The sequence below is a fragment of the Aedes albopictus genome, chromosome 1 (genome assembly GCF_035046485.1).
Source record: "Aedes albopictus strain Foshan chromosome 1, AalbF5, whole genome shotgun sequence".
Classification (NCBI taxonomy): Eukaryota; Metazoa; Arthropoda; class Insecta; order Diptera; family Culicidae; genus Aedes; species Aedes albopictus.
This window is the reverse complement of record NC_085136.1, coordinates 18,342,599-18,357,416: the sequence shown is the minus strand read 5'-3', so window position 1 is coordinate 18,357,416 and position 14,818 is coordinate 18,342,599. Positions and strand designations below refer to the sequence as shown.

Genomic DNA, 14,818 nt, shown 5'->3' with positions numbered 1-14,818 from the left:
GCTCTCCAGTTCAGTAGCTTTTTCCGGTCGTTCGGATTCACCAGACTTCCCACAGGTTCGCTGTCCGTCGTCCGCCGACGCTCCACTTTTATCGCAACTGTCACTCTACACGCTCATTCGTAACTGCTCAATTCGCACCATCTGCACACTCAATATAAACATAGAGAGTGCATGCCAGTACAAACCCTACAGTAATGAATGAATGAATGATCGAATGAATGAATGAATGATCGAATGAATGAATGAATGATCGGATCAATGAATGAATGATCTAATCAATGAATGAATGAATGATCGAATGAATGAATGATCAAATGAATAAATGAATGAATGATCGAATGAATGAATGATCGAACGTATGAACGTATATCCTCCTAAAAGTACGTAATTTATGAATGTCCCTTCATCAATATTTCCTTACACCCAGGGAAATGTTTTCTGTTCGTCCTATTAAATGGAGAATGAATCCCGTCAACTATTTAAATGTTTTTGCAAATTCTTGCTTGTTTATTTCATAGGTTTATATTGATTATATACATTACACATTCACTTCAAACGACCATGCCCCCATCCTTTCCACTTTCCACCAGGCCCAATCCATCCGGCAAGCCGCGGCCTAGCGCTTATCGCTGGCCAGTTTGGCGCTGATCATCTCCTTAAACTGCGACAGGATCTTGTTCTCACGCTTCTGCCGTTCCTCCTTGCTGAACATGGCCAGCGCCCGTTTCTCGTCCGCCGAGTAGATCTGGTTCTCCTTCCGGATACGAACGGCCTCCATTCGGCGATGTCTGCTTCCGCTCATCACGTATCCCACGTCCTCGAAGTTTGCGATCTCGTCCGAGGTCAGCCCGATCTCTCCACGGCGCGGAATTCGCTTCCCCTCGGTCACATAGGCGGCCATGGCGGCACCCTCACCCGGCAGCAAAGCCCGCCCAAAGTCCTTCTGGTTCAGATTGCCACTGGTTTTGATCGGTCCCACGACGCCATCGGCCAGCTCTTCTTGTTCTCCCTTGGAAGATCCAGCTCCGGACTTGCCAGCCATCGACTTCTCCACCCACTCTTCTCCCTCATCTCCGCTCTCTCCGGAAGACGACGACGACGATTCCGAGGACGAAACCTTCTTCTTTTTCTTCTTTTTGGAGTGTTTGTCCTTTTTGCGGTCCTTCTTGCTGGATTTCTTTTTCTTTTTGTCTTTCTTATCGCTGCTCTTCTTTTTCTTCTTCTTGGCCTTTTTGGACGCCTTCTTGTCCAGCGCCTTCAGTTCCTTCTCATCGTCGGACGACTCCCTCGGGGAAGGCGAATCTGCCCACGCTATCGGGGCACCTTCCTCCCCGATAATCTCCCGCTGCAGTCGCCTCGATTGCATAAAATCATCATTCATACCGCTTCCTCCAGGGCCTCCTCCACCTCCTCCACCGCTCCGTTCCTTCCCCCAACCCAATCCGGTTCGGCGACGACCACCTCCTCGGTCGCCATCCTCTCGGGACTGCCCCTCCTGGTACATATCGTGCTCCCACCTACCACGTCCAGACGAAGATTCTCCTCCCGCGCCGCCAGCCCCGGAACTGTGACCATTCTGGCGGGATTTGTCCCGCGATCGGGATCGCTCCCGTCTCCGGTCACGATTTTTCGCTCTGGAATTGGATCGGGATCGCGACCGCCTGCGGTCTCGATCTCGCTGCTGGTGATGGCGCCGTTTCACCGGCGAGCGGGAATCTGACTTGTTCCGGTTACCCTGCTTCCTATTCCTATCCCTGGAGCGATCACTACTGCTGCTGCTGCTACTTTCGCTGCCACTGCTGCTGGAACGGGAGTCGCTGGAGCTTGAGTCGCGACGCTTCTTTCTTCGGTCGTCGTCCCGCTTGGATTTGTGACGAGAACTAGTGGTTCGCTCCCGCGAACGACTTCGGGGCATTTTTATGGTTGTTTCACTGTTCAACACTTTAATTATTGCAGAATAATTCAATATTTTTGAGGACGTTTTTGAAGCAACTTCGTCGCGAACTTTGACTAAACGGCGGTAAACAAAACACGACTCGAACACTTTCAATCAATTTGACACGACCCGTCAACTGACACATCAGCACTGTGAATTGAAACTATTCGAAAAGATCGTTGATAATTACCCAAAAAGGTTTCTCTCAGTTATTGACGTAGCACTACTACTACTCAGAGACGAATTTTCAAGTTTGTTTATTACGCGTTGCAAGAAAAATTTTGATTCCAGGAAAATCCAAACCCGTGGGGAGAGATATTTTCCTGGACAACGATCGTAGGTAGCTATGCTCAATGAGTGTTGTTTTATCTTTTGACATAATGGAAACTCGGTAGGTTAATAATCAACACAACCCGGAAGCTCATGAAAAATGCCAATTTGAGCGAGCAGATTGGGAGAACCCTTGGGAGAACCTGATCATTAGCTTGGACGATGTGTGGTCTAAAGAGGACAGAGGGGATCGCTAACTTTTTAGATTTTTGGATGTTCGTTTATGATCCGGCGGGGTTGGGTTAATATCGAAAAAAAAAATAGATGAAGCAAGACGGTAATCGGCAGTGTCTTATTCCGGAATCATCTACATAATGTGGGAACATAGTGTCGTATTCTAGAGGAGTACTTTTGCACTGTAGAACAGGCCATTTACGGGGAAATCTGCATTTCACTCAACAACCGACATCCACTCACACGGACATTCATGTTCTGCAACCAGGTATGACAATTTTCAAACTGCCTAGATAAATCAAGGCATCCTGGGCACATTTTCTTCTACGCGAGGATAGCCCTCTGCGCGTTAATTCCGCACCGGAATCCAAATTTTGAAATTTCCGCGTAATAACTTTTTCAATCAATGATTCGTACGAGGATTTGTACATCTGTGAGTTTTAACATTGAATGACAGGGTGACAGTTCAACCATTCTTGGTTACATAGTATCTCACTTCAATGTTCAGTGACTTTTACTCAGATTGAATCAAGCAGAATTAATGGTACCGGAGATTATGTACCTCTCAATGTACCTACAGGGGAGGTAAACAGGGGGATGACCTTGGGGATGACGAAGGGCCAGAATCAGCAACCCAACATTCAATTCAACAGGGTGCCCAATTTTTTGGTTTTGATTGCTGAAAAAAATACGTTTAAAACATCGACACTGCTACGCTGCTACATATAAATAATATCGTGTAAAGTGTTTCTTTATCAGAAACAATCATCAAAATTTCGTTTGAAATGTGTAATTTCCGAAACAAGCACTAGCAACACACGAGCCACATACCCGAAAATAAGGAGCAACCCAACTAACAATCACTCATTTTACAAGCACCTTTACGACGAATTGATTCAGCATGATGCTGAATAACATTTGGACAATTTTCAGGCACAACCTTTGTTCGGGTTTTGTTCACACAAATTTGGAGAAACTGTAAAGCATAGTGTTGTGTACCAACTGAAATGTTTGTTGTTAAATCGTTTTACAAATATATAGTAAAGCTGTTATTCAGCTTCAGCAAAAATGATTAAAAATAAAAAAATGCAAAATTTTTCAATTTCCACGAGAGTTTATGATTGGAGCTTAATGCTGTGAACAAATATTGTGAAATAATAACTACACATAAATTTACCTAAATTCAGGATCGAACTCGAGACCCGTCGATTGCCAGCCGCATGCCTTCCTATCTGCGCCATCCTAGAGATGATGAATTGCAGCGCTCAAATCAAAACATAAACTTCCCGTGGTTTTATAATGATCAGACTCTGACTTCTATACAGCAGTGGTGAATTAGCACAACATTATGGTTAACGACTGAACAACAGAATTGTTCAGCTGTTGTTCGGTAAAAAACACGTGTTTTTCATCATGTACTCTGAGTCGAAGTATGATGAAACGAAAGCGCTTATTTGACTTGTGAAAAACACATTATTCAGATACATGTCCTAATTTTTACACGAACTTAACAAGAAGCAGAAAAAAGTCTTGTTAAACTATGTTGTAAAGGAATTACTGCGAGTCGAATAAAAATCTTATTAAACGCTTGAAAAGTGTTTTAAATTATCATTATTAATACCAATACGAAAAGTTGAACATTGGCTACTTTTTCAATTGAAAAAGCATTTGTACAGTAATATGTACAGCATATTTTTAGTTCAGCTATAATTACTATTATAAAGCAACAATTCAGCATGCATGCTTGTTTGCGGCTGGCGATTGTTAGTTGGGAAGTTAGGGTACCGACTAGAAAGTGGGTACCAAAACGCGCCGTACCAAAAACGATGATGGTGAGAACGGTGATGTACCGAGTTTGACAGCTGTGTCTTTGAAATTAGTCTATGGAGACACCGTAGACGATGATCAGTGGAGTGCGCTCAAAGAATGTAAGAGTGAATGAAAGAGCAAAGAAACTCTGAAAGAGGTAGAGAGTAAATGGATGGTTTGAAGCGGAGCGACAACGCGATGTTTATTCAGTCTATTGACGATGCTCGTAACTGATGGTTGCGCGTTGCATGTTTTTGAGGACCGTGTTTCGGCGGAAAGTAGTAAAGTGTGTGATTGTTTTAAGGATGGTGAATTTCTTTGGAATTTCGTTGGTGTTTAGTTCACAGTCCCAAACGAAAATGGATGGATACGACAGTGGGTAAAGGTTTTTTTTCTGAATTAGATAAAAGCAAGATAATTTTGTCCGGTCAACCCTGATAAAAAATATCATAAAAATACGATAAATTTTATTGTTACAACACCATTTTTTCGAAAAATATTCACCATTAAACGTATTGTAATTTACACGGCAAACTCACCATCACCCCTATTGTTCTATACCATTCGGCGAATGGTAAATGACACTTTTACAATAAAAAATGGTGGTCGTTATGTATCTTAACCATAAAATTTTGAGAAAATTTTCATACACTTTTTCGCGAAAAACAATAGAATGTATTGTGTTTTTATGAGACATTTTTAGGGCAATTTTCAAAAGAAAACAATATATCTTAATGTTTTTCCATTGTTCTTACAATACAAATACAATTAATTGAATGGCGTCAAATGAATCGTTGTTACAATAAAAATACTATAATACTTGTTGTTATTTATGAGCAGTTTTCGCTTTTGAAAATCCATAGAATTTATATTTCCCGCTAACATTTATATCCACCCAAGTAACCACAAGCATTATATCATAGCATTAATTCAATCATATTATAGTTTAGCTAATGCAAGATTACGTTTATTCTACATCTGTCAAGTAATGAAGCGTTTAATCTACATTATGAAAGCATTGAGGCATTATGGGATTTTGACAGTTCGGTATAGTTCTATAGGGCCGTTGATTAATGCGTCATTGCATTACCATGTTAAAAGCTTCATGGCAAACAATAATGCAAGCATTTATTACTTTATATATGCCTTTACTAAAGTTTCTTTCGTTGTAAACAGAAGAATACCCCTCAGTTCGAAAAAAACCTTTATAGAAACAAAACCATTAAAAAAAAGAAAAACAAACCAAAATGTTCATGGATTGCTGCGTAGCTCAGACGGTGCTGTTTGAAAATTTATATTTTGTATGGTTTTCTGGGACACGAAAACAATCATATGCCGAGGGAACAACACTTATGTGGGGTATTGGTTTGGTTATTTAACATAACGCCCCGATTTTATCAAAGAAAGGATTAAAGCGCTGTTTGTATTATTTCTTATTTATTGTATTTTTTGGTAGAAGTAAGCACGTATGAAAACAAAAAGAACAGAATCAACGCAGACGAATTTATATCTTAGTATTATCCTCGTTTGTGGAATCAATCGGTTCTGTAATCGCTTGTTTTCGATTAGGATGAATTCAGACCCCAGCACAACTTTTTAGAGCTGCTGAAAACACAACTCAATAAGGTACGAGCTAAGTATACGTCACCTTATGTTGCACATTTGTCCAGGTGCAAAATACATGGTAATCGTAGCACACAGCGTTAGCGCGTCTGAGTTTCATCGTGGTCCAGTTTCAGTAGTCTAGGTTCAATTCCCGAAACACAATAAAAAAAATATCAGAGTGAGAGTATTGGAGCAGGCATGAGAAGATAAAAATAGATAGAAAAATGAAAAACATACTTTTTTTCTTTTTTGACATGTTGCCGTAAGTATGCATTCCTTACTATTTGATTGCATTAGCTATATGGAACAAGCATTTTATATGCTTTAGCAATCACCACAGTAAAGCTTGCTTTAAACCAACAATAGTAGCGCCACAACATTAAACCTACTTTAATGGTACCTATATGATAAAACAACTTTATATCGCATGTCATATAATGCACTATAAAGTGAAATTAATGCTCTATATCCAGCGTCATGGTTACTTGGGCAGCATTTACGAGCACTAAAGGCCGCCAGAATGATATGGACATTTTATGATAAGAATCAAACTGATGTCTGTCTGGTATGTATTGCTTGGCAGCTGTTGATAAGATCTATCATTAATCTTTTCAGATAACTGCCAAATATCACAAGTCAAACCTCAGGTCGTATGATCCATGCCATAAATCGTTCACAATTCATGTGGCCATTAGTATCTGTAAACGCTGGAGAAAAATGTTACCGAGAAATATGAATTTTTTGGGGTTTCAAAGGCGAAATTTGTTTACATAACAACAAATATTATTGCATGTTTATTTTAACATCGGTTCAATTGACCCCATTAAACTAATTTTATTTGTATTGTTATCAATGGTAGTTTACTATATCCTTTAATTATTGGAAAACATTAGAAAAATAAGTGTTCATCTTTTTCTTATCGAACGTCCTCACTTGGCTAAAACCTGATTTTCAGCTAGTTTTCTATAAATACTTCCTCAGTTATTCATTGAGAGCTTCCTCTGTCAACACGGCTTGACGTCTGTCAGTCGTTGAAGTTTCAGCGAATAACATTCGATAACCGAAATCTCTCTCTCTCTCTCTCTCTCTCTCTCTCTCTCTCTCTCTCTCTTCTTGGCGTAACGTCCTCATTGGGACAAAGCCTGCTTCTCAGCTTTAACTGAGTTATTAACTGAGAGCATCCTCTGCCAAAGCCCATTTTGCATGCGTATATCGTGTGGCAGGCACGAAGATACTCTATGCCCAAGGAAGTCAAGGAAATTTCCTTTACGAAAAGATCCTGGACCGACCGGGAATCGAACCCGTCTCCCTCAGCATGGTCATGCTGAATACCTGTGCGTTTACCGCCTCGGCTATATGGGCCCTCTACCCTAACCGAAATATCTACTGTACTCAAATTTAAAACAAAAACTATAAAAAAATATGTCAAGTGATTTTGTATTTGATTACACAAACATGATCCAAGCAACAATTATATTTATTGTTATTTATTTGTTACGAATTGCTTTAAAGTGTTATTGAGAAATACTTTTGCAGAACTTTTGCAACTATATAAAACAACTTAAATTAATTTTTACTGATAGTAACTTTAAATTATTATAGAACTATTGAAAAACAATCGAATCAATTAGTCACTAATAAAGCTAATGTTCACTTATTGTACGAACTATATGGGCTTGATTTCTATTGTAAAAAGTAACAATATATCTACTGTGTATTTTATTGTGAACAATAAAACCAGTCATATGTTAATAATATTTACCATATAATGAATGGTAATTTTTTATTCGGGAAACGAGGACCGAGTAAGAAGGAGAAGCATGAATCTGGCAGTGAGGACAAGTTGGAGGATGAAGCGGATTCGGGCGATCGGAGTCGGTAAACTTCAAAAAGGCCCCTTTAGAGAAAGACGTGTGCTCAGTAACAGGGTTGGTTTATTAATAACATGTTTTTTCTGTACACTGGGAAAAAATCTTCATTCCTTCTATGTGTTGGGGACATGGATTTTTGCAATGGGGGTTAACAAATGTTTTTCATCAGTGCGACTCATACTTTTGATGAGGCACCATACAGCAGCGACTTATACAATTTAGAGCACATACTATTCATGTGCTAATTTGCCTGCGTAATCGGGTATTGGTTGCATATACTTTGGATGTGGTTTGGCACATGGATATTTGCCATTAAGTATGAGGCAATTTTCCTGAGTGTAGTTGATTGGGTCTAAACAACATCTTGGTAACCAGGGTGGTGACTAGTCAACTGCTGCCCATAATCGCATAGTTGAGGTATTGCTTTTTTTGCACCGTATTCGACCCCCTGTAGAAATTTTTTGTCACACCACAATATGTTCCCACCAGTTTAAGCATACATTGGTTCGTTTCGCTGCTAGAAAGTTTAAGCGTCGGTTACATTTTTTGGGTGGTGCATGGAATAATCGGTTTGTTTACTTGCTACTTTCCTTGGTGTTTGACGTGTGAATAAATATTTTAGACGATTGAACATTTGCACGGTAATCTATAAAGCAATGCAAGATGCAATAACCACCATTGACAATGTCAGCACTCACAAGCTAATATCTATCAAATATACATAATTGTGACCAGTTTTATTCAATAGAGCACAAGATCTAACCACTAGCTAGGTATCACCACAAACGAAGATACAGACGGAGCAGTAATCATTTTTTTCGGTACCACTTTCTTTTTCATCCTTTCGCAAGCCCCTCTGGTTTTGTGTAATTGCGCGCTTTGGTGAGCCCCTTGAACGGGCGAACTTAGCGAACTGTCAAGCTAGTTGTCAACAACATGCTTGTTTACAAATATTGAAAGACTCTGCTGCTTGCAGCGAGATCAATAAGGCAATCGGAGTAGAATCTCGGAACACCGGGAAAAAGGAACCTCCGGAAAGCTTCGATACGGCTACGGGGGGAACGACAGACCTTTTTTGATCCGGATAACATAGCGGCATTCGTGGAGTACGTGAAACAGGAAGGCTGGGAGCGGATCTGATCTGCTCATGTGTGACGGAGGGTTCTTCGCAAAGAACAAAAGTGACTGGCAGGAGATCATTTCCAAGCTGCTGTAGTTGTGTTTGGTGCTGCTGGCAGTGGCGGTGATCCGACCAGGAAACGCTATTCTGAAGGTGAGAATTCCCTATCGGGAGAATGTACTTCAATTATTCAAAATTAGCTTTATTTTCAGGTGTTTAATGTGTACACTCCGTCAGTGTCGGTTTGGTGTACATTCTGACCTAATCCTACGGAAAAGTTAAGCAAATTTCCGTAAGGTCGACCAACTCGGAGCAATATCTAGTTTCACAAAATCGGTTGAACAGGGAGTCTGTTCGCAAGGTATCGGACATCGATAAACTAGGCTCTGTGGGAGGAAAAACATAGCGATTTCCTGATTTTCCCGAAGACAATAGAAAAGGACAGTTTTTTCAACTTCTTTTGGTCCGTTGACAGATCCAGCCATGAACTAAAGGACTTTAACGGCAACTATTTCGGAGGCTTAATTCGTCAATCAGAAATCCGAATCGAACGATCGTTTCATGGACGCTGTGGCGTCACTGAAAGTTGCAACAAAAAACGCGTCTCGCCGACGGATGGATTCGAGATTTGTGCGCCAGGCCAGCGTAAGAATGTTCGGAACGACCGCGGATGCCGATGGATGTAACGGCCGACCAGGGTAAACGCATTCGGACGGTGTTTCTGAGTAATGTGTTCTACTACGATCGGGATAGGTTGGACGCAAATTAGGAACCTTCAAGTGATTCTATCGCCGCGGAGGGTTTTATATGGGGAAATTGGATTAAAGTTCTGCCGAGGTAAGCCACCATAACAGGGCAAGTTCAAATACTCACCTTATTATTTCTCCGATTATCTGTCTAGAAGAATTATACATTGTTTTCTCATAAAATTTCTGTGTATCCGCTTCCAGGATGAAAAGAAAAAAACCGATACAATGCATCTGGTGTGTCTGGAACTCTGGTAAATCGTGGTCCACCACTCGACAAACGGAAAATCCACTGCAGCAAGTTCGTCAAAGCCAAGATCGACCACTGGTCCATCAAAATGCTTCCGTTGTTCGGTCGGTCCCGGTTGGGCGCATGCCGTACCACTGGTTCTTCGTGCGGAGTGTGCTGACCAGTTCGAAGTGAGTCGAGAAGCAGTTGGATTTTGGGAAGGCTTTTGGCAGCCGGATCCTGTGGGCCTGAAACCAAACCAGCCAGATCTACTCGTCGGCGCAGCGGTTCGAGGCGCCCAAAGAACCAACCATGGTCTACCGGCAGGATATCAATGAGCTTATTGAGAAATGCGCTTATAAAAAGTGAGTAATAGTGCATAATAGTTTTGGAAGCAAACTATGCAGTTTTTGAATTAGTAGAGGTTCAGTATTTATTGCTCATTTCCCACCCCACTGGACACCTTTCGCGGTTAGTATAAGTGCGGGATCGTGAATAAAACTGCGATTTTGCATCGAACCCATTTGGTGTCTTCTGTGCACTTTTCAGCACTTTGTAATGCATCAGTGCGCATAAGACTCCGACACGATTCGATGCAACATCGCAGTTTTATTTACGTTCCCGCACTTATACTAATCGCGAAAGGGGTCCAGTAGGGTGGGAAATGCGCAATATTAGATATGATTTTGTTGTGCGATCAGATGTTCTCGATATAAATGTTGTTAGATACTCTACTTCCCTTACCAAGTGAACAAATGGCCATTATGTCAACCGATTGTACTATACACCATTACGGAATTTCAGTCCCGATTACCCATGGTGGTGTGGAGGGTCGAAAATAAAAAATTGAAAATATACCGCATTTAGTTCACCACTGGACTGCGCACTGAGTCTTCATAAGTGCGAAAATGCAAATAAAACTGCGCGATTGCATCAAATCAAATTGATGTCTTCGGCGCACTATTTCTTTAATGTATGCTGAATAAGTGCTCTGAAGACACCAAGTTGATTGGATGCAATCGCGCACTTTTATTTGCGTTTTCGCACTCGTGTAAACTAGTGCGATAGTCCAGTGGTGAACTAAATGCGCTATACTATGTTTTCAGCACAACCGAATAAGCGACATTTTTTCTTTAACTTCCGCTGTTTACAATATTACGCAGCTGCGCGCTGTTTTGTATATCTTTCTTAGCGCTTTCCCCCCAACGCCTTTACCTGTGGCACGGGGGTGATTTTTCGACACAAAAAAGTGCTCGTTTAATAACCGAACCAGGTAGTGTAAGGCAAGCTTAGTTTCTTGGAACTCTGAAACAATTCCGGAAGTTTAGGTTAAAAAGGTCAGTTAAGAATGATTTCTTGCATCACCAATCACCATGCAATTTGGGTTGACATGGTGAACCTTATTAGTATACGAATCCTTTAGGGAAGACTTGTTCCTCCCCGTGTTATTTTCTGAATCAAACATAGTTTTTTTTTCTAACATACACGGTGTTCAATAAGTTCGACTACACAAATATATTTCCCATCTAAAATTTAGATTTGCAAAGTGAATGTGTTAATTGAAAGCTCACATAATACTGATCAATGTTTCGAAATAAACTGTCCTTTATCTTTCTGTAATAATTGCAAATGTGTCTCAAGTTACTTTCGGCCGGCACGCACGTGTTTCATTGATTATTTCATCTAGATTTTTTTTGAGTAATGTTGTTAACCCTCGAGCTGCCGCGTCTCCGACCACCTTCAAGCACCATGTTTACGCTGTGTATCACAAGCGTGCATTTTTCATGGTGCTTGTACTCAGTACACGACGCGACCGCTCCCGGGTTAAGTTGAATCAAATTAGGTTGTTGTCCTCAGCATTAGTGGTAGCAACTTTGACTATACGAAATAATTTATAAGATTCATATTGGGTGAAGTGCGTGCGGAGTCATTTTATCTTGATCTTTTAAATTGCTAATTTTTTTTTTCTTTATTAAAGAGGCTTTCAGCCAGACGCTGGTTCACCTCTAAAATTGTCGCTGTACCTGTTTAAATGATTTTTGTTTTGTTAAAAAGCAAAGCTGCGTTATCTTTGCCGGAGCTAACAAACATTAGATACATCCAAGGCTTATAAAAAAGGTAGAAAAAACGTTATTCAAAACCATATGCTGCATTTGATCAGTGTTATATGACCTTTCAATAAATACATTAAATTTGAAAATCTGAATTACAGATGTGAAATTAATTCAAGTTAATATATTAACTAAAGGTAATTTAGATATTACAATGCGGTTCCGACAATTCCCAATAACTTTTTGAAAATTAAATCTAATTGTCTTCAATGTTTACAGGTTACTATAAAAATATTTCATTTAGTGAAGATTACTATATAAAACAGCAACATGGAGATTTGGTTTCTCGGCGATTACACAAATATTATACTGCCCCTATTCACATAACAGTACCATGTTTGCTGGGTTTCTTATTCATACGGGACTGCTGTGCGACTGAGGGCAGTATATATAACTATTCTATTCGAAAGCTTCTATTTATTTAAAATCCTACACTGAAAATTTTTACAATAGGGGTACTCACTAAACAGATTAAACTGCTGCGTAAGCCATGATTTTCTGCTTATTTGAAATATTTCATGATTTTGCGAATGAAATAATTAAAGATTACCTTGGTAATCGCTGTTAAGTGAATCCCCTTAATAATTTAAAGCCCTGATGTTCCATTTAAACTTGTAAAACAAGGGTTGTGCAGTATCTGCCCTATGGTCCAAAAACCCTCAGTACTAGCGAAAGTCTGGTTGTAGGTACCTAATTGAGGTATCTAGACTGTAGGTAAAAGTAGTCATAAGCCTACAGAAGGAAGCATCACCTCACCATGCAAAAATGTGATTACTATTTTCATGACCTTTTTGCACCACCCAACTAACATTTATTGTGAATGTAAACGTCAGCAAAGCGTCCTTAATACGGCTTGATGCTAAGTTACTGTGTTGTACATATGGACGGAAGCTTCTATGCAAGCCCTATACCAATGAATCTGGCGAACTTAATCAGCTTGTACATGCTGTGCGATCAGCTTCTATGCCACCTAGTCATAGCTCTTTTCTCGGCTCCTATGTAACCACTAACTGAATAACATCTTGAGAAGGCGCTTTTTCAGCCTTTTCGCAATTGTTTAATAATAGTTTTACGGCATCCCCAAATTAAACGATTAAATATAATTAGGTTATGGATACCGTGACGCAATACATGTGGAACTGGAATTATCACTTTTAAAATTGAATAATTAAAGTACTTGCCGCTACTTGGAATCGAACTCCCGATCTCCGTATCCACTGGTCCCGATGATGTCCTCGCTGCCACACTGCTATATATAAATAACATAGAAAATAGCCCGTTTTGTTTTACTCCAGACAAGGCTTCATAATTGTGCCACAAGAAACCTTACCCAACTTCATCTTGCTGTAAAAGCTTGTGAAACGTCAAACGCAATAATGTTTACATTGAACAAGCTGTGTGGTTGCACCAACAGATTCTTCTTCACAGCTTCTAGCTGAAAGAGTGTGCTTTAAACGGCTACGAAGCGCTGCTGTTTTGTGTTTTGGCAACATTACAAAACGTACTGTATAAAAGCAGCTGTTGTAGTGGCTGCGACTCTTACTCGATTTGCACGTCTTCCGGCAAATCTTCCGGCATTGAATTAAAGTGCAATAAAAGCAACCCGAATAATTTCACAGCACATATATGGATAGCTGTAAAGAACTTGTGTAGTAGCTATATATCCCGCTTAAAGTTTGTTTTGACAATAATGTTTATATCCGACAAGCCGTGTAAATCAACAGTTTCTTTATTACAGCTTCTAGCCGTAATGAAATCGCATAACGGCCTTTAAAGCGCTGCTGGTTTGGGGATTTGTCGGTATAACGAATTGTACTGTATAGTAGCAGCTGTTTTGTTAGTGGGGACTCCTATTCGATGTGTTCAAGTTTTCACATCTTCCGGGAAATCTCCCGGAGTTGGAATAGGGTGGAGTAAAGGCAGCCCCAGTGACAAGCAATGGATTTCTGAAAACCGAGTTTGGTAGCTGTATGATGCTTGTTTTGCAGTCGTGTATTAGCTTACGATTTATATTTGACTAGCTTTCCTTTTATTCAGCGTTGACTGCTTTTACTCGATGGTTACACAACAGAAAGCAAATGACTGAAGCTTATAGCGCTGAAAATGTAAGTTGGGCCCTTTGCAAATTGGAAGGATGTGTTGAAAGATAGGCTATATATATGCTATAGCAAACCACTTGGGCAGCGGCCGGTATTTTGGGAAGAAATTTCAGGAGAATTTTTAAAGGAATTTCTGAAAAAAATCATGGATGAATCTCGGGAGGGATTTCTTAAGAAGTTCCTGGATAAATTACTGGATCAACCCCTGAATAAATTCCTGTAGGAATTCCTGAAAGTATTTCTGGAGGAATTCCTCACACATTTTTCAGATGATTTTATGGAAGAATTCCTGGAGGAGTTTCTGGAGGAATTTGTTAAGGAATTTCTTGATAAATACTTGAAGCTTCCTGGCAGAATTCCTGGGGGGATTGTCTGGAGGGAACTCCTCAAAAAATTTCTGAAGGAATTCCTTGCGGATTTTTTAAATAAATTTGTGATAAAACTCATGGATGAATTCCTGGATGAATCCCTGAAGAAGTTTCGGAAAGAGTTCCGGAAGAAATTCGTGGAGGAATTTTCTGGTGGAATCCGTGGAGGAATGCCTGGAAGAATCCCTGGAGAAAAACTTAGAAGAATTCTGGCAGAAAATTCTAGAGGAATTCTGGCAGATATTTTCTGGAGGAATCCCTGATAGAATTTATGGAGAAATCCCTGAAGAAGTCCCTGTAGCAACTCCTGGATGTATTTGTAGAGGAATTGCTCTAGGAATTTTCGGAGAAATTCATGAAGGAATTTCTGAAAGAATTTTTTGAGGAATTTTAGTATTTTTTTAGGCTACCTGGAATATC

The 14,818-nt window shown here is 40.1% G+C and overlaps 1 protein-coding gene and 1 long non-coding RNA gene across 2 annotated transcripts; one reads left to right on the top strand and one right to left on the bottom strand.

The window, feature by feature from the left end:
* Window positions 1-478: 478 nt before the first annotated feature.
* LOC109412269 (NKAP family protein CG6066) lies at window positions 479-2,048 on the bottom strand. The gene has a single exon (XM_019685919.3). The coding sequence runs from the start codon at window positions 1,913-1,915 to the stop codon at window positions 617-619; it is 1,299 nt and encodes a 432-aa protein (XP_019541464.3). The 5' UTR covers window positions 1,916-2,048; the 3' UTR covers window positions 479-616.
* A 6,512-nt stretch (window positions 2,049-8,560) lies between these two features.
* LOC115262637 (uncharacterized) lies at window positions 8,561-10,669 on the top strand. Its single transcript, XR_003895376.2, has 3 exons — window positions 8,561-8,998; window positions 9,058-9,682; window positions 9,796-10,669. It is a non-coding gene; the product is annotated as an uncharacterized LOC115262637 (long non-coding RNA).
* Window positions 10,670-14,818: the final 4,149 nt, after the last annotated feature.